At 42.0% G+C, this 23319-nt stretch overlaps 1 protein-coding gene across 3 annotated transcripts in view; it reads left to right on the plus strand.

Annotated features, from left to right (window-relative positions):
• Positions 1–23319, plus strand: part of TMEM255A (transmembrane protein 255A) — a 46939-nt gene that overhangs the window by 11743 nt on the left and 11877 nt on the right. The window contains exons 3-8 of one of the 3 annotated variants that reach the window (XM_011378252.2): positions 3627–3689; positions 5807–5896; positions 10954–11022; positions 12453–12524; positions 12927–13015; positions 19666–19828. In XM_011378252.2, the coding sequence (XP_011376554.1) occupies positions 3627–3689; positions 5807–5896; positions 10954–11022; positions 12453–12524; positions 12927–13015; positions 19666–19828 (546 nt within the window). The remainder of the gene's footprint in view (positions 1–3626; positions 3690–5806; positions 5897–10953; positions 11023–12452; positions 12525–12926; positions 13016–19665; positions 19829–23319) is intronic. The other 2 variants (XM_011378253.2, XM_011378254.2) reach the window with 2 other exon arrangements.

Here is a 23319-nt window from a genome sequence, read left to right on the forward strand (position 1 = left end):
TTTAAATGCTCACATCAGTTTAAGGTCTGGTTTTGCCACTAAGTTAGTTACCAAGAAAAAAAAAATAACCCCTTTTGGTTTTAAGAGCTTTGTGGATTTCAGGATTATGGAAAGGGATTGTGGACCAGTTTACCTAAATTATAGCTCCTGGGGCTGACTCTGATTGGTCCTGGTATCATATCCAACCCTACATCCTGGCCTCCAAATCATAGGTTTAGGCTAGCATAGTGCCTCCGCAAAGTAGGTGTCCAATTGATATTCATTGAATGACTAATCCTTCTGTGCCTCAGCACTGCATGTCTGGGGCAGTGGATGGAGATAAGCATAGGTTATAGGGCCCAACCCAAAAAGAACCCTTGACTCTAATTTTGATTTCTCATGATTTGTCTTTTTTCTTCTGCAAGTGGAGGACAGCCAAAATAAAGCAAACTGGTTATTTGTTCATGTAATAGGGAATTAAGATGGAGGTCTAAAAGTCTGAATGTTCCATGATTCCATGCAGTTCTTGAGGGGTGACTACAGAAATTACCTTTCTGAGACTTCAGGAGAGCAGTTGATTAGAAGCAGCTGCCCAATTTTTTCAGGAAATTCTGTTGATTTTTTTCTTCTTTATTTTCAATCCCTCAGCTCTTCCTCAAATAGGACTTCTTACTGCATCCCTGCAGAGAACTTCTTCCCTGGGGGGAAGCTATGAAGGTGTTTCACTAACATTGGCCACAAATACAGCAAAGTATGGTTGAAAGCACCCTGGCTGTTAGTCAGAGGACCTGAGGGCTAGTACTGTCCCTGCCATTAACTTGCTGTAAGAGGAGACTAGTCCATACAATTCTCTCGATCTCCATTTTCCTATCTGTCAAATGGGAATGACATGCACTCCATCAAATTCCATGACATTACTATGACCAAAATAGATGGCAGGTGTTTCCCTAAATTAAAATGCTTTTCAAATGTAAGGTGGTTTTAGAGACTCTGGTGAGTTCATCAATCTGTTACCCAGATGAGTGAATTCTTCCAGCCATGAGTCAATAGATATTAGTTTCCTGACTGATGAACTCTATCTATCCTTTAAGTTCATGTTAAAATGTTTCCTCCTTTGTGAAATCTTAGAGCTACCATGTATTTAACAGCCTACTTTATGCAAGTCACACTACATACAAGCATACTTCGTTTTATTGCACTTTGCTTTATTGTGCTTAACAGATGTTGCATTTTTTTTTACAAACTAAAGACAAGCCCCTCCGCTAGCAAATAGATTACAACTTGCTTTACTGCAATACTTGCTTTGTTGCTGTAGTCTGAAACTGAATCCACAATATCTCTGAGGTATACCTACACTTTATCTCATTTAATCCATTATGAGCTCCATTTTTTAGATGAGGAAACCAAAGCATAAAGTGATTAAGGGACTAACGCAAGGTCACACAGTTTGTAAGTAGCAGAGCCAAGGATATCATACAAAATGAATTATTCTCTGCTCCTACAGCACTTCGTGTATACCTCGCCTGTGGTTCTTAAACCACAGTCTGTCTCTCCTTCATTAGACTATGAGTTTCTTGAGGGCAGGGGCCATGTCTTCTTATTTATCTGACAAAAGTACTCAGTGAATGTTAGAGAATTGAGTGAGTTGGAGCGAAATAGAATATTATAGAAGGAAAGTGGGTGGGAACTGGATAAAGTAATTGGCTAGCCTAGGATTTCTAGTCCCAGAGTACCTTGTCTTTCCAGTCAATTTCATGAGGCTTCAGCCCACCTCTTCTGGTCACTGCTATTAGAGAGCCATCTGAGAGTGCAGAAATAGCCAGTGTCTGTTTCTTTCTTAAGGCAAAGACTGCTATTAGCATTCAGGAGACATTCAGTGAATATCTGTGGAAATTGATGAACTCAGTAAAATGATTTATTTTCCATGTAAGAAGCTGCCTCCAACTTTCAATCTCCACAAGTGGCCCAGAGTGCCATAGCACAGACTATTAATGAAATTCTTCCTAAAAAATAAAAGCTGTGGGACATATTGGAAGGAAAGATAAGATAGAACACAAAACTCTCTTATGAAACAGAGCAAATAATGATAGGATTTTCCAGCTCAAATCAGGTTAGAGCTACTCAAAAGTTAAATGTCTTTAAAAATAGTAAAATAATCGTTAGAAGAGTATTTACCGTGTGCCAGGCATTGTGCAAAATTCTTTAAATGTATCATCCTGGCTAATCCTTACAAAAGCCCTATACCAGCCACTACTGTAGTCCTCATTTTCCAGATAATAAAACTGAGACTTAGAGAGGTCAATAAGTTTGTTCAAGATTGCACACACATAAGTGGAAGAGCTGAGATTAGAAGCTAGGCTAGGCTTATAACCAGGTTTTAATCAGTATACTTTATGACAACACATTTTTTTTTGCCTTTAATAAGACCAGGTAGGAGACAGGTATAGTTTAATGGCTGAGTTAGGATGTTCTCAGTAGAGTCTTGGATGGCATGGGATCTGTATACCATTATGCACTTCAACTTCTATTTCCCAAGAGGAATTGTTGGCTGAGTGGCCCTTCAGAAGGAGTCCTCAGAAATTTGTACTCATTCCTTCATTTTATTCTCTTTAATTCTTGGGTTTCTGAGACAATCACCTGATTCCCCTACACTGCCCCACCAAGCTCCTGCCCAGCCTGTGGGTCCATTCTATTTGCAAGCCCAGGTGTAAGCTTTGGGCCTTGGACTGAAATAGATACCTGTGTGAGCCAAGGTAAGGCTGCAGACGGAAATCCAGGCCATTAGTGAGGCTAAAGAGATATGTAACTACATCGTTGAACTTGTGTTAAGATTTACTGGTCCATTCTCACCACTTTTTACTTCTTTCATTTTCATCCACATCAACAGCCATCATTTAGTGATAGTTTCAGCTGAGACTGGCAGATTCAATCCACTAATGGCAGAACTGAGAGGAAAGTGGGATCTGCTACACCGAGCCATCATCCTAGCCACTTAGAGAAATTGTTATTCAGGGATTTACTCTGCCATTTCTCTTCTCCCTTTAATGAATGCTTTCTGTCCATAAATGAAGCAGAGATGGACGAATAGGTGAATAAGTGCTAACATAAATTTCAGTAGGTCAACCACAAATACAGGCTTTCAAAAAATAGTTCTTTGTTTTTAAGTCTAGATTAAGGTGTTTGCTGATTTCTAAAGCAGTTCCTGGGTTTTATTAGTGTGCCAGATGCACCAAAAATTGCTATTTCAAACCTTTATTTTATAACCCATGCATCAGAGTGGAAGGTCGCCTAAAAAAAAAAGGCTAAAGATCAGGATATAACATGTGCTTCACCAGTCACATGCTAGGTAATGGATATTGACGTTGAAATAAGCAGGCTCTGGAAAGCCATGGTTGATTTTGACTTTTAGTTTGGGGGCACATCAATTTCTTTTTAGGTGTGATTTATATCTGCAAGGGAAAATGGCAAATGGTGAGAGAAATACTTTTATTTCATATACTGTATTTGTGTAAGTACTGACTGCACATGGCTTTAGCATCTATACCTCAGTTACTTTCCATTATCCTGAATCATATTCAGGAGCTGAATGATTGTGTGGTCAGGCTGACCATCTCCCCATGTGCTATATGTACCATGTTGCTTTGCAGCTCGGCTTTGGATCATTCCTTGGAATCATCGGATCCAACCTTGTTGAGAACAAACGGCAGATGGTAAGTTTTCATTGCTATAGAATCCGAAAGTAACACATTTCTTAAGGCTACCCAAATGGGGCCAGAAAAGAAAATGCTACTTTGCCTTTTCTCTAAGCTTCCAGGAAACTTGTTTTCCAGTGACCCTGTAGTATGGGACTTGTTCTCATCTTGCCCGATGCTCCCTCAGTGGCCTAGCTTCACAGAGATAGAATATTATGGATTTTGCCCTTTACTGTCCTCCTCACTCCCAAAGGAATGCCCCCAGCTTATCCAGTCAGGTTACTGTCCTAGCCTAGAATGCCTTTGCTTCTGTGATTTCCATTGCCAGAGCCCTGGATTATTGATGACTCTCACATCTTCCTCTCTGATGCATAATCTTTGGAGGAAGTTTCCACAGAGAGTTCCCGCATTTTGAGATTACAATCTAGAGAACTTTGATTAAGAGAACAAATATACTTGGGGCACATAGAAGACAAAATAATATTATGAAGCCAACCTAAAGTATTTTCATTACCCATAGTTCAAAGGTAAGTATGTCGTAAGTTTGAAAGTAAAACAGGAAGTAAAACTTAGAATGTTCTATGTCCTAATGGGGGACCCACAAGGGCAAGCTGTTGTATTTTCCTGGTTCAGTCTGAGAAGGCTTCCTACGGGGCAGAAGAAGAAGGTACAGACCAAACTGCAAGTATATTGCAGTTTTATAGGCTTGTAAATCAAGATGCCTGGTGAGTGGTCAGATGGTGGACTGATTAGGCTCCCCCAGTACAAGTCTCTGTGGCATCCTGACTTTGATAATAGGGTCTATTTAACAGCTAGTTTAATCAGATAATGTAATAGCTCCAGGGACAGAGAACTCTAACCATATGTTTTCCCCCAGCAATGTCGGGAATCACCCTCAGGGGAGTTCTAATAGTTCTCTTCTTCCATTTCACCTGGACTCTGCCCCATCCCCAGTTGCGTTTGCACTTTGGGCTTAAATTATTCAAAATAAAAGGGGAGTTTTAATTGTAGAGCTGATAATAACATAGTTAATAATGCCAGTTTCATCCATTATTTACCAATACTCTGTAGTGCTGCGAAGTGAGATTTATGGCGAGAGGTTTTCGGAATAACTCCCAAAGGAGATAAGTATTTCCTCCTAGCCTGTTGACACCTTAAGGTGGCCTTGACTTTGGTTCCTCCTTCTCCCTAGAGAGCTGCTTAATGACATGCTATTTCCCCTTCTTACCCCTCTCCACACATCTCAAGAAAGAAAAACTGATTTTCCATCTAGTTCTGAGGATCAACACAAGCAGATGGCAGGCTCAGGCAACACCTATTCCTGCCCCCTGGAAACACCTTGAAATACTTACCTTCACATTGAATTGTAGTATCACCCTCATAATAGAAGACAAATTAGGAACATTTCTGTTATCTAACATGATCAGAGAATAGGGCAATCTGGTTCAAGCAAGCATTTTCCATACTTGGAATTTTTCACATGCACCATACAGAGTTGATCAGTTTCATAGACTTCAACTCTTATAAAATATCTTTGACATTTAAGTCTTAGTAAGTTGAATGTTCTCTTTTTCTTCAATGATGCAGAAGGTTGTGTAGGGTTGTGCAGGGCCTCAGAATCCCTGTTATCAGTGCCCACTATGAGGGGTTGGGAAGAACATTGGACTGGGAGTTAGTGGGCACCAGACTCTTCTGTGGACTAGATGGAGACCCTGGGGATACACACTGCTTCCTTTCTCTGAGCCTCCAGTTCCACAATAAATAAATTAGGGGGTTGGACTACATGACGTTAAAAGTCCAACATATTTCTGAGTCTGAGAACGGAAGAGTCATGCAGTCAAATTCCACCATGGACAGCATGCTGGATACCAGCAAGCCTCCACTTCATTTGGTGCTCGTAGACTCACAGAGCGAATTTCTTAGCTTGCCTTGAAAGTGTAAAAAATGCTTTAGTGGCCCCTTCTCTGCCTCCACCATCCCCAGCTCTCACTTGACTTGCATGACTGCAAAGAGCATCCTCATGGGGTGGCAGGCCAGAGTTCTGCTTTAGCTGGCAATCTCTTAGGAATCACCTAGTCTCCAGAAGCAGTAAGAGTGGAAGGCTAACAGATACTTTTGTTTTGTTCCCTCTACAGCTGGTGGCTTCTATTGTCTTTATCAGCTTTGGTGTTATTGCGGCCTTTTGTTGTGCCATAGTTGATGGGGTCTTTGCTGCCAGACACATTGTGAGTATTTTTAGTCCTGGGTTAAAGTAAGTATGCAATACAGCAAGGCTTCACTGAGTGTGTGTTGGATGTGTACTAAGTGCCATGAGAGGAGCAGTAGAGGGAGAAAACAGGATCACTGACAGTCAAGATGAGGACACCAATGGACACACAGGTATCTAGAGAACTGGGTCTCAGCTGAAAACATAGATTCTAAGTGCTAAAGTGGTTTGTCTTGGGCTCCAGAGGTCAAGACAGGCTTCCCAGTGGTTGTGGGGCTGGAGCTAAGCACTTTTACATGTGGGTGAGATTTGGAAGGGCAAAGACAAGGGCAGTGGAGCCAGAGGAATGGCTTGGAACTGAGGCTGGGAGTGAAGAGGTAGGGAAAAAGGAGTAGGAAGCCACAGGACTTCCTGAGAGACTTGAAGTTTTCAATAGCTGGCCTCTCTCCCCTTCAATAGCCACAGGAACAGATCATGAGGACAGAGTCATCTTTTCTCAGATGCCTGAACTTTGCTGTTCCTACAACAATAGTTGGAGAATAAAAATGTGATTGGGGTCTGGAGAAAGCCCCAGAACTAGAAGCCTCCACTCAGAGCCCAGTCCTGGAGTTAGGGTGCCAGATACTTCCTACTCTGGAGAACCTGTGCTCAAGAAAGGCCATTTTACCTGAAACCCAAATCTGTGCTCCTTCTCTGGGGAGTCCTGAGATTCAGGGCATTCTCATGTGGCTCTCTACAGGAGCCCTTACCCATTTTTCAGCACCTTCTATTTCATACTATTCCAGGCATCTGGCTTAGAGGCAACTTCTTCATTAGGTACAATAAGCACAGTGCTTATGACCTACAGTGCTTTCAGGGTCCCAATAAAAATATTATCATTTCTTTTCAAAGCAGAAGAAAAACAATGAACTTTTAGGTCAAAAGAAAAACTTCACATATAATATAAATATACATGCCAATACGGTCATAAAATATAATTAAAATAAATAAAATATAATTTTTAATATTTTTTAATGGAGGAAGGGGTCCACAAAGGCAGAAGTGCCTAAGTGCCGGGGAAGTCATAATGTAGCTCCAATCTGTCCCACAAACCAAAACCAAGAACAAGCCATATCAACTTACTGAGCTCCCACAACAAACTCAAATACTTATTTGATTTCAACTAAACCAACATTGAAAATGAAAACATCTCACAAAGTAGTTAGAAATTGTTTTATTTTCTAAGACAATTGAATTGCAACAAAATTGTATTATCAAAATCTTCTGTGAAGCAATGACATTTTATTCCATTACAGTCATTGGCTAAGAATGTCATGCATATAGTTGGATCTAGGAAAAGATGATTTGCAACATTATTATTCAATTCCAACTTGTTCTTGGACCCCTCCTCCTGGACATAAGAGTCAGTTTCTCCTTTGCCAAGATTAGAACTCATATGGTCAGTGCTGCCACCCAAGCAGTCTCTGAAATGGCATCTCAAGAGATAATTTCTGGCAGGGGAAGAAAAGGGGATGAGGGAGGGAGGATTTTTGCCCAATTTTCTTTCAGGCCCTTAGACCCTTTCCTTCTAATTTTAGCTGAGAGCAGCCATCTTGTTTTTCATCTTTTTCTTCTTAAAAAGGCAAATGACACATCAGGAACTTGTAACATCCACAATCCTACCATCCTAACATAGCAATTTTTATCACTTTTGCATATTACTCTCCAAGTACATACTTATTTTTGTAGCACGGCTGCAGTCAATCATAGTATTTATGCTATTTTATATTCAACAGGAGCCATCTTGATAACAATAATGCCTTGTTTTTGTGTAGTGCATTTAGCTTTTCAATGTGTCTTCACATCTATTCTCTCATTTGAGATCCACAACAATCCTGTGAGGTATGTAGGGCAGGCATTATTATCCCCGTTTGACAAGCAGCATTCACTCTGAAGCAGTCTCCATGGCAACATAGGCCTTGTGGCCAAAAAGCTTGCATTAGATTTTGATGGCATCATAAGCTAAAATGGCTTCCTTCATTTCTCTCCTTCTCTCACTCCTGATTTTTTTTAACAGCTTTATTGAGATATAGCTCACATTCCATATAATTCATCCATTTAAAGTGTACAATTCAGTCACTTTTATATCTTTACAGTTATGTGAAAAATATCGAAGATTATAGATTAAAGTATAGAAGATTTTCATCATCTTCAAAATAAACCTCATACCTTTTAGCTATCACCTCCCCATTCCCTTATTCCCCTTAGTCCTAGGCAACCACTAATCTACTTCCTTTCTCTATAGATTTCCCTATATTAAGTAACATCTCAAGTGAATGGAATCATTTAATATGTGGTCTTTTGTGACCTGACTTATTTTACTTAGTATAATATTTTCAAGGTTCATCCATGTTATAATATGTATCAGTGCTTCATTTTTATGGCCTAATAATATTCCACTATATGGATATACCACATTTTGTTTGTCCATTCACCAGCTGATGGAAATTTGGATTGTTTCTACCTTTTGGCTATTTTAATAATGCTTCTATGAACATTTATGTACAAGTTTCTGTGTGGACATATGTTTTCATTTTCCTTGGCTATATATCTAGTCGTGGAATTGTTGGGTCATGTGGTAACTATGTTTAACATTTAGAGGAACTACAAGACAGTTTTTCAAAGCAGCTGTGCCATTTTTCACTCCTACTGGAAGTGCATGAGTGTTCCAATTTCTCCACATCCTTGCCAACTCTTCTTATTATCTGACTTTTTAATTTATCCTAGTAGGCATGAAGTGGTTGGTATCTGATTGTGGGTTCGATTTACATTTCCCTGAAACTCTTAATGTTTCTGATCACTGGCCTCAGTGAAAGGCAATGGGGGAAAATCCAAATTATATTTAGAATTTGACCCCTACCTGCATCTGACTCCAGACTCTCTGTACCTCTTGCAGTTAGCGGCCTGCAGTAGAGCATTTGATTCAGGGGTTTGGGTTAAGGCTGGATGAATCTTTAAGAAAATCTTTCCGCTTCCACTGTACTTGTCCTAAGACACCTGCCAGTCCTTACTGAAACTCAGAAAGTTTTGAGGAAGGAGGCTTTATTAATCTATGGTGATATCTATTGGCCAGTTTAAATGAAAGACACATTTGGACCTAGCACCACTTGGGTGGGTTAGAGCCAGCTTTTCCTGGTTTTGAAGCCCTTTAATGTCATCTTGCCCTGTCCTTTGTCTTGCGAGCATAGGAGCTTCCTCTCAAGATCTACCTTCTTATACACCCTTCTAAATGTCTTATTCCTTCTCTCTCTCATCTTCTATTCCTTTCCCTTTCCTTTCTTCTAATATAGCCATTAAATAGGTAGGAAAGCTACTCTACTTTCTTGTGTCACAGTTTCTCCTCCTCCAAATGGATATAATAGTGGCCTTCCTCTCAGGGTAAGTATGAGGACGATATGAAATGATGGGTGTGAACATGCCCTAAAAGGGCCTGGCACAAAGTGGACACTTAACTGTAAAGCAATTTCCATTTCCATCCCATCACTCCAGAGTTAGTGGTACTTCAGATTAAAAAGGTTGCTGAGCCCTGGCTGACTGACCTTTACATACTTCCCAATTGTGTGGGTTTCTTCCTCCTTTGGGGTCTCAATGCAGAATAGCAGTCAGAAGCAGCAAATGAGCAACCATCACACATGTCTGTTTTCATTTAGGGAAGTTGGTGGCTGAATGCTTTTTGCAGAACTAGGAGATCAAGAAGGCTGTGACCAACATCAAGCCTTCCCTTCTACAGGATAATAATGACTTCTGCTGTCACCCAAACATGGAAAATAAACCCTGCAGGGTGTGAACATGAGAACCTACATTCTTTTCCAGCCTGACTCTAGGCTAAGCCAACAGGGCAATATGCTTTTAGAACACTGAGCAGCCAGAGAGTTCATGTAGAAGTAGCCGATAGAAAGTCCTAGGCACATGTAGAAGACAGCTTAAGCTAGGAGCCAGGAGGCACTTAGGTGCTAGGAACAGAGGATTTTAAATCACATGTGTGGTTAAAAGTAGCCACCAGGATTATTGGAAATGGTGAGAATAGTGGGGGCAGGGCAAGGAGCAATTGGTAAACTCCCCTGCCAGGGTGCTTTGGCCAAACCACCCTTAAGGCCACTTTGCATAAACTGTTTGTCCTATCCTAACTTGCTTTGGGACAAAGACCCCTACTACTTAGGGGATGTTTAGTGTCACTCTGAAAGTGAACAACATCCCCTCCTGCAAGCTTCCAGGCAGCACTGGATTGTGTCTGTCTGTTCTATACCAACGCCCCCACAACCCTACCCTCACCCCCATCCTCTGCCCCACCCCACTCCCACCCCCACCTCGTGACTGAGAGCTCCCTCACCAGGGAGCTGGCCAAGCCAGTGGGGTCAATCAACTGTCCTTAAGCCACATGTTAGTTTTCTGGGCTTTAGCAGTATTTTTGGAGTTCACTGTCTTCGTCTAATCTATGTAACTGAGTGGAAATGGCTCATAGTTCAGTGAATTAAAATCTCAGTAGCTGTCCATCCCCCTGGGGCTTGCTTCCAGAGCCCTTCCTTCTGGAAAAACTGTGACCATGACAGCAAGGAGTACATGTCAGCTAGCCCTGGTCCTGTCCCCAGGTGATAATGAGACCTCATTGGGCTCCCCTTGTTTGGGAGTGTGATGTTGCAATAACCTGAAGTTTTGAATCTTGTTCCCTAGGGATGCTTTGCAAGAAAACGAAGACTAGAAATAAAAGAAAACCAGAGAGGAAATTTCCAGAAACCTATTCCTCAGTCAATTTCCTAATTTTTCATTAGCTAAATCGTCCAATGGAAAGCAGTTATTAAAACATTTTTATATGGTCCTCACATTCTCAGCCTTCCTAGATGAACAGCTTTCAGAAATTAACCCAACCCACTACTTGCTCTGAGGTGTGTGTGTGTGTGTGTGTGTGTGTGTGTGTGTGTGTGTGTGCGTGCGCGCGCACACACACAGGCGCCCAAAAATCTTTTATTACCAACCAGAGCACTTGCTGCTTTATTTTCCAAAGCCGAAATCCATTTGGTTTGGTGTTTTCATTTCCAGGATCTGAAACCACTCTATGCTAACCGGTGCCACTATGTCCCCAAGACATCCCAGAAGGAAGCTGAGGAGGTAAGCCAGAATGAGGCTGCATGTCCAACCTTTTGGGAAAGTCTCCTGTTCTGCCTAAAACCTTCTTTCTTCTACTCCTTTCCAGGGGCCTAAGGCTTGCTGCTAGGTATTTGTAATTGATTTGTTTAGTGATCAAAGCACAGTGCTAATGAGGCCATGGTCATAGGTTGGAGCCTTATAAGGCCTAATCAGATTTACTTTGTTCTGTAGCCACAGGCTGCCCCTCTGACCCCAGCAGGCAGCCTCTCAGTGTATGGCTTTGATCCCAAGAGGGACAGATGAGAGTACAGAGGCCATAGGGCAGGGTCCTCCCGCATCTCTGTGGATGATGGTTCAGTTGTCTGTGGTTCAGATACCCAAGTTGGAAGAAAGCAGGAGCCCCACGAAGGTACTAGGCCTGAACTAGGGGAAGAGCCTGAGTCCCATACACAGGAGAGGTCAAGAATCCAAATGAGGGTGATTCAGAGGCCTGGTCCACATGGAGCCTCTGGAGAGTCCTAGACTGTGGACCTGGCCCCTCTCATGACACCCCCAAGAGGCCAGTCTGATAATGCTTGAGTGGTCACATGAGACTCTCTCCAGCCTCACACAGCTCTCCTTGTGTTCCACATGGTTCACGCAGAACTAGAGGTGGTGGGCAGTGAGGTGAAGTATGGCTCCAGGTCATTTTTGGAGAGCTTTCATTTCAGTACACAATAGTCCCAGAGATCACTTTTATAGGAAACTACAATGTGCTCTAGGAACCTTGACGATTTAATTTTCTGTTAACCTCAAATCGAAAGTCAGTCCCCTCCTCCACCCAAGAATAGTTAGAAAAATTGTAAACTTGTGATTGGGAGAAAAGAGAGGCAAGTGGTTAGAAAATGGCCACTGCATTGCTCAACTTTAGAGGAAGCCATTCTATGTAAAATACTATGTGAATGGTGCCCTTGGAGTTAGGCAAAATGATGGCCCTGCTCCAAAAGCACCAGGACAAACACTTTTTTTTATGACTGCCATTCATTTGTCTCCTTTTTCTAATCCCAATCACAAATTTACCATTTTTCTAACTATCCTCAGGTTAGAAGGGAGGAATAGAAATGTGTATGCTTATTAGAAATGCAGTGAGCATTAGGTAAAGGATCCACTATAGAAAAAAAAATGTGTTTTCCACGAATATTCTCTATAACACAACAAAACAAGTTTATGAGTACTTCATTCATACATATGGGAGAGAGCCTGGAAAATTTCTTACCAACGAAAGATGGTAAGTGGAAATTAATCTTTAAAAAATTTTGCCAACTCAAGATGCGTAAATAGTCATTGCTTTTCTCTTGATTTCATCATGGTCACTTTCTTGTGTTAACTTAGTGACTGTAAAAATATTAATAATGACTTCAATGGATTCACTTGTAACCCTGGTCCCCCTAACCCTATTTTTCCTATATAAGGTCATAAGTTCCTCAACCAAAAATTCTCCTTCCGCGAGGGTTATGAGGAACCTTACCCAGGCAGCTAGAGAGGTATCATTGTACTTCGGAGTGCATGCGATGTCCCTTCTGTCTTCCTTCCCATCTGATCCCTTATACTCTGATTTCCCTTACTTTAGTATCTTCATTTTCTGCCATCCATTTGTTTTCCTATCTGTCCTTCCATCTGTCCTTCCTCCTCTCCATCTTTACTCTTCAGGGATGGGGCACTGAGGGATGTGGCTGAGGCTGGACGTGAGCCCAGCTACACAGTGACTTGCCTCATGCACAAGTTCAGCCAGCTCCCTTCCCAGTCCCATCCCTTCCATGTATTGGTGTGTTCATCTCACAGCCATCTTTACCGTCTCCATCAGTCGATAACTCACATTTCCAATCCCAAAGGGCCCTGGCTTTCATGCAATGCCAGCTCATTTCCTCACTGTTCTGTGCCCTTAGGTGGACTGCCCTCACCTCAGCCGTGGACCCTGCACTCCTCGCATCCGGGGCAACACCTGCTTCTGCTGTGACCTCTATAACTGTGGCAAGTAAGAGCTCAGCCCCCAGGCACAGAAATAATGGTTTGACCACGATGGACATTAGAAGGGCCAGGGTGGGTGAAGGGCACACAGTAGGAATCAGAGAAGTAGAAGACTGGTTGGTCAACAGATTTCAGCTCACATCCATTACCTGCCTTCTCTGTGCCAGACAGCATGCTAAGTGTTTTCAAATATTTGATCTCATTTAATTCTTATATATGATGTATGTTGAATTATCTTCATTTTACAGATGATTAGAGTGAGGCTCAGAAGAAACAGACAGCTAGCCCAAGGTCACACAGAACTTGAAAATGGTAGAGGAAGGGTTCAAACTCAGTTCTGTGTAAGGCCAAGTTCGACGACACTCAACAAGTCATTACTGAGCACTTTCTCTGTGCCTGGCCCTATTCTACACTGGAGATTTGGCAGCAAACAGAACAAAAATCACTAAATACATAAAGATAGCCGCTAAATACATAAATACAGAACATGCCAAATGTTGATCAGAGATCTGAAAAAAAAAATATGAAGCAGGAGAGGTAGATAGATAGTGACAGTAAGGGACTCTGTGTGCTGTGTTAGATGGAGTAGCCAGGGAAGGTCTCTTTGAGGAGGTGACATTTATGCAGAGATCTGAGTGATGTGAGAGGGCAACCCAAGTACATACTTGGGGAAGATGTGTTTCAAGCAGAGGGAGCAGTAAGTGCAAAGGCCCTGAGGCAAGAGAAGGCTTGGTGCTAGTTCTGCTATAACCACTCTGGCTCTCTGCCCTTCGATTGTGAAAATATCATTTATTCTTTCTTTCAATACATATTTAGGAGTTAAAAATACATAGACTACCGCTGAGGAGCTCACAGACTAGTAGAGAAGACAGACGCATGAACAATTGATTGCAAGATAGTGTGATAAGTGTGGTGGGGATCAGTAGATGTACTGGGGACACTGGCAACCCAAATGACTGAAATCAGAGTTGCTGATGGGGGGCATTGCCAAGGAGGAGTTGATGCGGCAACTGAGACTTAAAGCATAAGTAGAGTTTGGAAACAAACCAAAAAAAAGGAGTGGAGGTGGGGAGGGTATTCCCAGGAGTTGTGGGGATGGGGATAGTTACACAAGGAAGTAGTAGGTGAGGGCAAAGCTGTGGTCATAGGCCAGATCATGGAGGGCTCATTGGCCATAAGAATGCCTTTGGACTTGACTCTGTAAACAATTGGGAGCCATTGAAGGGTATACCATGAATTTGAGTGCTTAGAGAGGAGGCAGCTAAGAAAACCACTGCAAGAGTTTAGGCCAAAGGGAATGGAGCCTGGATTAAGTTGGTTTGAGGACAATAGGAAGCAAAGAATACTTTTAAGAGCCATTTAGAAGGTGGAATTGACAGGAATGCATGAGCAGGCAATGCAGAGCATAAGCGAATAGCCCTGCCTGTGGGGAGTGTCAGCCAATGCCTGCCCATGCACATATTTTCTCCAGACTCTCAGTACCAGAGTGCTGAGGGCCAGGAGAAGGAGAGAGGATAGGAGGAGTTGGCAAAAGAGGATCTAATAGAGCTAGATCTAAAGAGGTCCAATGAATGCAGCCCCCTTCTCACTCACATTCTCTACTTTTGGTATTGGGGAACCAGTTTCTCTGGGCTGGGGATTAAGACCTAACAGACAACAGGCAGGGAAGAGAAGAAGGGAATTCACACCAGCCCTTTACCTTCTTTGCTAGCACCAGTCTCATTTTGTTTTGGCAGAGGAAGAGAAACTTAAAGACTCAAATGAGGTTTGGGAATTATCTGGAAAGTTCAACTATTCATGGTGCAATAATAACTAACACTTGTAAAGGACTTCCCTCCTCGCAACATTGATTGAGTGCTGTTTATAATTGTACTTCCTGAGCCCATCCTTCCAAAAAATGATTGAAGGAATATAAAATAGGTCCCAGAGGAATTGGGGTTCTTTTTTTATCTTTCCCCTTGCCTCTAACTTATTCCTCCTTCCCTTGCTCTGCCCTTCCCTCCTCCCTCCTCTTGACAGCCTCTTCCCTTCTCCTTTTTGGTCTGCTCTTCTTTCCCTATTCAGGGCCTCCTGGGGCAGGGGCTGGGAGCTGGCCATACTGGGGCCTGAGAGCCACGGAAACAGGAGGCCCATTAAAGGGGCTGAGAAGTGATTCCTTGCAGACACACCTTTCTCTCTACAATTAAGGATATTTATGAAAAAGTTTTGAATAAACTAAACCCTACTTTAAATTCCATTTAGCTGAGCCTTTAGGTGAATTTTTTTTTTTTTAGTGGAGACTCAAGCCCGATTTATCTGAACTTCATAATAACTGATTTTCTAACTTTCTTAAAGCAAGTTATGCCAGTATTGTCTTCAAGGCTCTAAAGGAATTTTATAAGGAGCTGTGCTAAATTGAGCTCCCTAAAGGCAGCGAACATGACTTCATCTTATCTATATCCCCAGGCCCTAGCAAAGGACTGAGCATGAGTAAAGATCTGATGAAAAGGAAGTGACATTTGTTGAAAAGGAACAAAAAGAGGAATAACCTTTTCACCAGAAAAATAAATTATGGGACTAGGCAACTAAGAGGGGTCATGGAGATACTGCTCCTAAAGATCTTCAAGCCTGGAAATGGTTTTCATCTACCTGATGCTTGGAGACCACCCTGGGGCAGCAGTCAAGGCTCTTTTCCAAGTCTGTCCTGCTAAGATTCCAAGGTCAAGGCCATTAGAAAAGCATTTACTGAACTTTTCATCAGGAAACAGTCCTACTAGGTCATAAACCAAGACCGCGGATACTTAAGAGGCGATGATCCTACAAATAGAGGGAAAAGTTTTACCTTGAGCTGAGGCTTTTTCTAGCCAGCTCCAAAAAGACCTAAACTCCAGGCTTAAATATAGGTAGCCACAAACATTCTGAGGCTTGGAGACTTTAATTTTGCCAAATGCATATTCTTTTTCCTCACATGAAGCCTATTTTTAATCAATTGCCAGCTCCTCCAGTCCATTTCCTGGAAAAGAAGCCAAGAAAAAAAAGTGGGAATGAACACATCAGGCAGTTATTTGTGCAGTGCTACGGAAACACAGAGTTTCTACTGTCCCCTCAAACCCACAGACCTTCTCTGATGTCAGGGACAATGAGGTTTTAATATCAAACATAGATTATTCCATTTATCCTTGTGCAGAACGGTGGCTTTCTCTAGGACACAGCTTCTCAGCAGCAGCCTTTCAGAGTACTTTACTCAGCTTTGGAGAGGTCAAGTCAATATCACTGGTTTTCAGTGTATATAACCTAAAGGTAATGAAAGGAAATGGGGGTGGTTTGTGAACTGCTTCAGCTAGTAGTAAAATGAAAGATGATAACTTATTTTCATTCATTCTTCCCTTTGACAAACTTGTATTGAGCTCCTACTATGTGCCAGGGACTAGTCTAAAAGAATACCTATCAATAAAACATAATTTTGCCCTTAAGGAACTCAATTTACTAGGGAGATTGTGGGAAGGGGGTTTAGACTGAATACATGCAGTGAGAGAGAAATGCATAGAGGCTGCCTATTGCCACTGCCTGTCCATTAAGAGTTGGCTAATGGTTCCAGGCCCCTATCAAAGGGTGGAAGTATGCCATTCTGCCTAATCTAAGATCTGATGCCTCCTACTCTGTTAAATGGAGTCTGAGGTTATCTGTTTTTCCAGGCACACCCAGCAAGTTGACAGCAAGGAAGTAACAGCCCATATTGGGTAATCAATCTCATGATCAATGCAATAATTAGTATGAACTCGGTTACTCATTCACCAAATATCGATTGATGACCTATAATGTTTCTACTACTGTGTGAGGCAGTGAGGGAGACACAAAAGAAGGTAAGAGATGACCTTTGCCCTCAAGGGATTACAATTTACACAGAGACATTTTGTCTACCTTGGCCTTAGTTGTAGCTTCAGCACCTAGAACAGTACTCAGTATTGAGTAGGTTCTCAATAAATTGGATTAAATGAATAACTGAATTACTGACATACACAAAGTGCCAAACTAAGAAAAACAGACTCTCTAAGGCTGTGGGAGTCCAGGGGAAAAGCTAATGAATGGGCACTAGAGTCCTTGAAGAAAACTCTAGAGAGGTGAGTATTGAAACTTTGAGCAGTAGGAGAGATTAGGACAGGCAGAAAACAGAAGGCAAAATTTCTCCCCCTTCCCTGTAGGGAGAGAAATCTGAGCAAAGTTTTGGAATAAGTGCCCAGAGTGGCCAGTTGAGGCTTCTGAGGACTCCAGCTTGGCTGGAGTGTTGACTCCATTTTGGAGTCAGATTATGTTAGACTGAGGAGTTTGGACACATTTTCCTGAAGGTAATGGGGAGCCATGGAACAGTTTTGATTAAGTGAATGACTTAGTTTTAAAATGTTTTAGGAAGCTTAATCAGGCAGTGGGTCTGGCAGGAGAGCCCTGCAGTCATGGAGGCTTGAGGGTGGGAGTGCTGAGAATGCAAAAGATGGAATTTCAGAGGAAGCTCTGCACAGAGGCTGAACCAAATAGAATCATGAATCTCACACAGAAACAAACCACATTAATTTGCTAAATCCCGAACCAGATCTTAAAAAATATTTTAATAGCTGCTGAATCCACTCAAACTGAAACCAAACATAGATTCTGTACAATTATTGAATATTTTAAAACAAACTACTGACCTATCCCCATGTTGTGGCCTGTGCCTTTAAAGTGTTAATGCTTTTAAGAACAAGATTTAAAGGTTTGAATCATGTTGCCAGAGGCTCACTCTTAGAAGAGAAAAAATATAGCTGCATGTTTTGGTGGGGGTTCATAATATGTGCTGAAGTACCGCATTCACACATTCTCTAATTAAATCCCCCAGGCTCAGAGAGGTTAAGAAAGTTGCTCGGGGTCAGACAGCAAATAAGTGACAGAGCCAAGGTTCAAATGCACTCATACCCCAGAGTCTACTATGCCACACTATTTATCTTTATGTACTACCAGCCTGCCTTCAGTGCCTTAGGAAGTAGGTGAAGATAGTTTGGGGGCAGTTGGAATCTGACTCTCAAGGCTCTCCTGGGCCTCTACAACCCCATACTTGCCCTTACACACAGGCCTTCCTTTTCCGGGAGATACTTCTTGTCCAACTGTGCCTTTTTGAGTAGTAAGTAACTCTGCCCCATTCCCAGGACTGAATATGTTGCCAACTAACCTGATATGCTCATTGTATGCTTATGGATGGTCTCTTCAGCTATGATCTGGAAAATACTAGAATCCATTTCAAATTCTACTGAATTGAAACACCTTTAAAATTCCACTACGGAAGCTTACCATGTCAGGTACAGTAGTGAACAAAACAAACAAAAACTCTGTCCTCATGGAGTTCACTTTAGGATTGGGCAGACAGATAGTAAAGATGCAGACACATGAGTAAGGACTGAGCGATACAGAGGAATTAGAGGAGGGAAATGTCTTAGCTCGGGCTGCCATAACAAAATACTGTAGACTGGGTGCCTTCAACAACAGACATTTATTTTCTCATAATTCCGGAGGCTGGAAGTCCAAGATCACAGTGCCAGCGTGGCCGAATTCCAATGAGAGCTTTCTTCCTGGCTTGCAGATGGCAGCTTTCTCACTGTGTCTTCCTTCACATGGCCTTTTCTCAGTGACTGTGTATGGAGATCGTTCGCTCTCACTCTCACTCGCCCTCGCATGCAAGTGTATCTTCTTACTCTTTTTATAAAACCACCAATCCTATTGGAGTAGGGCCCCACCTTTATGACCTCATTTAAACTTAATTACCTCCTACAAGCCCTTCTCCAAATACAGTCACATTGGGAGTTAGGGCTTCAATGTGCAAATTTTGGAGAGGGACACAATTTAGTCCATAGCAAATAATATGATAAATAGTGACTGAGCTGGGGTGGCTGGGGTGTCTTTAAACACCTCCAAGGAGATGATAGTCAAGTTTTGTGCAGCAACTCAGCTTTAGTTCTTTGTTGGGACATTGTTTTATTTTGTTTTGTTTTGAGAGAGAAAACACTGAAATCTTTGAAGCCTGAATTCAGATCCCAGTTCTGCGTCTTATGACTTGAGCAACTTCCTAATCTCTCTGTGCTTCGGTTTCTTCATTGGTAAAATAGGAATGGTGATAGTACTACCTCATAGAATTTGTTGTGCTAGCTAATAAACTTTATGCAAATGATGGAAATGTTCTGTAATTTGCTCTGTACAATACAGTAACTAGCCACTAATGTGGCCCTTAGAAGTATTGTTGCTACGCACTTAACATATGGCTGGTGAGACTGAAGAAATGATTTTTAAATTTTACTTAATGTTAATTTAAATTTAAATAAACACATGTGACTAGTAGCTGCCATATTAGTACATATTTAAAATGCTTAGCACTGTACCTGGCACATAGCAAGTGTCAATAAACATTATCTAAGATTACTGTTTGTGATCATAACAAGTATTTCTCTGGCAGGTAGGAGTTTTTTGTTTTTGTTTTTGTTTTCTATAAACAGCAATCACACTCTGATTCATTATAGTGTCTTGCTCCCCCAATGCACTTATAGCTATGATGTCCCCTACTTGCCCACCTATTTGTCACTGAGCTGCATGATAGCCAAAGCCCTAGGGGCCAGCCTGTCCTTGAGGACTGACTGGAGTGTGGTTCTCCCTGTCCAGCCGGGTGGAGATTACCGGTGGGTACTATGAATACATCGACGTCAGCAGCTGCCAGGACATCATCCACCTCTACCACCTGCTTTGGTCTGCCACCATCCTCAACATTGTCGGCCTGTTCTTGGGCATCATCACTGCCGCTGTCCTTGGAGGCTTTAAGGACATGGTAAGGAAGGAAGTGACCTCATTCTACAGAGGCCCCTGTCAGGAGCCAGGGTCAAGTTGGGCAGTTAAGAGCAATGGGGACCCATGTTTTGAAGGGAGGAATCAGAAGAAATTGCTTTAAAAATGTAGCTGCCTTCAAACATTTAAAGTTGAAGGAGCCAGGTAATGCCATCAGTCTGCAAATATTTCTTGTTAACATGAGTTGCCTGTATTCTTGAGGCACATTCTGGGAGCAGGCAAGGGAAGTAGGGTGTTCTCAGTTCTCATGTTCATGCTGGTTATGTAAACATAGCCTTGTACGACCCCCTTTCCCCTCCCCTGACACACACACTTTTATCAGAAACCTTTTTGGGTAGTTTTTCCCCTAACAGAATTGGGGAGAGATAGAAAGAGATTTTTTAGCTACAGGTAAAAGTAATAATAATTTTTCCCTCCCAGAAATTTTGTCCTGGAGTTTCTCCAGAAAGAGCATCTGGACTCTTTTTTTTTTTTTTCCATTTGAAGGGCTAGCCCTAGGCTAAGCTGCTTGCCAGGTCTTATCCTCAACCTCAACCTCAGTCTCAGCCTCCCCATGTTCCCTATCCTCCCTTTCAATTCTTCCATCTTTGTGTGTATGTCTGCAAAGGCATACCAGGACTCAGCACCTAGTAGGTGCTCCATAATGCTGGGCTCCTTCCTTCCTTTGCTTTTAATGCATTCCTAAGCATTTATTTGCTTATTTAACAAACCTTGATCTCAAATTATAGGGATAATATCTTTAGAGCTATCATCCTGGCTTCCTACGAGAATAGAATCATTTAAGGTGCTTAAAAAACCCAGATCCCTGGACCCCTTCTCCAGAGATTCTGATTTATTTGGTCTAAATTGAAGCCCAGGTGATTCTGATCTGCAGCCAGGGTTGATTCCAACCCTGCTTGCCCATCTGCCTCCTTCCTTCCTTCCTTCCTTCCTTCCTTCCTTCCTTCCTTCCTTCCTTCCTTCCTTCCTTCCTTCCTTCCTTTCTCCCTCCCTCCCTCCCCGCTTTTTCTTTCTTGGTTTTAAGATACAGTTTTTAAATTAAAATTTATCTCATTTTATTTTTGTTCTATGTTAATAAAGATTTTTAAATTGTTACTAATATTGGACATTACAAACTTCGATTACTTAAGGGCACTTGATACAAAATAACATTTCATTTATTCATTTTTTTGCTCATTTATTCAATCACTCAATGGAGAGTTTATGAGGGCCTACTAAATGCGGGAAAAATTGAGATAAATGTCCTATTCTCAAGTATCTCAAATTCCCTTAGTAAAAGAGGTATATAAACAAATATCAACAAAGCAAATAAGCAAAAAATAAAAATAAAATAATAAATTTATGGCAGGTTTAATAGGGGTACTACTTTAAAGGAATGCCTCTCATGTGTTTATGGAATTATTTTGTGCCTAAAGGCGTTTTACTTTGACCCTAAAAATGAGGCAGATAGCCTTTAGTCCCTTGGCTGTTTCTGTCCCATTTTAGGGTCCCTGAGGAACAGGAATCTGAAAGGTTGTTTGTAATTTGACCCTGGACTGTCAAAAGGATGGATAATGGAAAATGAAAGGTAGGATAGGACAGGGAAAAGAAAAATGCTGCTGTTTTGGGCAGCAAGTCCATGGCAGAACTGGGCTGACTAGAAGTATTGAGTGTTCCTACTGATGACCCTAAGTCAAGAGAAATCCTTCCCAGCTCATCCCCAGCTTGTCTGTCTGTCTGTCTGTCTGTCTCTTTCTTTTTTCTCTCTCTCTTGCATATGCACACTTCTCATTCCCATGCCTCTGCTCCCACTCGGGAAAACCCAAGCACTGAGGAGTGGGACAAGCATCAAGGAAGTGGGGTCTTCAGAGGGAGAAGGATTTCCTATAAGTTTGGATCTGAGGGAGCTTGGGTGAGAGAGTTTGGGAAAAACCGTTGTTTCTGGGTTGCGGCTTCTTTGGAGAAAAGAATGCCCTTTATTCTTGGAGACTTTCCCCAAAGGGCAGGTGAAAGCCCAGGCATTATGTAGAATCTGAGCCAACCTGGTTGGCAGAGAAGCTTCCTGGTTGGCAAGTTGAGGAGATGGGACATCAGGATGGATGTGAAGAGTTTTGTTCCTAGAGCTTTCAGACTTAGGCAGCAGGGCTACCCTGAGGCCCAAATGGAGTGAGTGGTGGCTACTTGGTAGGCTGTATGGGGTTATGGCAAGGAACTTTGTCAAGAATCAGTGGACCATCGATGTCTAGGTTTATTTCTGGACTCTTAATTTCACTGCAACCTTTACTCTCTAGGAGGAAAACGAGTTTGTTGATGGTTTGTCCTCATAAGTGGCAGTAATGGCCCTTTATTCTCTATAAAGTATTTTTGCACAATTACTTACTCCTCTCCTCGCCACTACTAGTACCTTGTGAGGTAAGTAACCATTGCTGCCCTTATTTCACAGATGAGGACAGGCCAACAGATGTCAAGTGACTTGCCTAGAGCTAAATAGCAGAGCTGAAACTGAAGCCCAGGTTTCTCAGATGCCAGAGCCTTTGCTCTTTCTACCCCATCCCAGCTTCCACTAACCAGCATTTGGATAGCTCTTTCTGGTTCTGCAAGTGCTTTAACAGACATTGCCTACTTTGCTTCGCTGCTTTAATTAAAAAAAAATAGAGTGAGTTGTTTCCAACTGTTGGGAACTTCTTTAACAGTAAAGGAAGAGAGCAAAAGAAGTTCTGATCATCATCAAATGCCAGTCCTCGGAACTCAGGCAAGGACCGGGGGTGGGGAGGAGGAATGAAAGATGAAAGCAAACATCAGAGAGCAAGACATTTGATTTATGAGGTAAGAAAACACTAGTGGGAGTATAAGATGGGGCACCAAGGAAGAACCATTACTTAGCTCACTTTATTAAAATGAGACATGGTGTAGAAAATTCTGGAACATCAACCAGGTGAACTTATGTAAAATCCTTGGCCTACATCCAAATGTGGTTGGTGACTTGTGTACCTCCTCCCTGAGTAGAATGCCCTGGGGTCTTCAGGGAGGCATAGGGGTGCTGGCTAATGAAAGCCATTCCCTAGAGAGTGAGAAGAGGAGCCAAGAGCTGTGAGCTGGCAGTTTTCAATAGGATCAGCTAGGAGCCACCATTTCCAGAATTGCGGGATCCGGAAAGGAAAAAAGGATATCTTCATTCCCTGACCAGAGGTGTTTGGTAAAAAGAATCTTAACAAAATGTTTGAGGAAGTGTTTGTTGACCAAAGCTATGAGGATTTGAGATGAATCTTTCAAAAGTGATTATATCTTGTCATTTTCTCCTAATTGGTGTCTCTGGTATGGAGTAAAGTGTGGAGGAATAAAAGTGGCATTCTCAAAGTCCACAATCATTGACTAAGAATAGATTCCATTTTGTCCAGACAAAACTGCTTCTACCATTTCCTGTGCTACCTAGTAACCTTTGTTTCACCGAGCTCAGAATGCTACTGATCAGTAATAGGAGTCTCTTAACTTAAA

The sequence above is a fragment of the Pteropus vampyrus genome, unplaced genomic scaffold (assembly GCF_000151845.1).
Source record: "Pteropus vampyrus isolate Shadow unplaced genomic scaffold, Pvam_2.0 Scaffold335, whole genome shotgun sequence".
Classification (NCBI taxonomy): domain Eukaryota; kingdom Metazoa; phylum Chordata; class Mammalia; order Chiroptera; family Pteropodidae; genus Pteropus; species Pteropus vampyrus.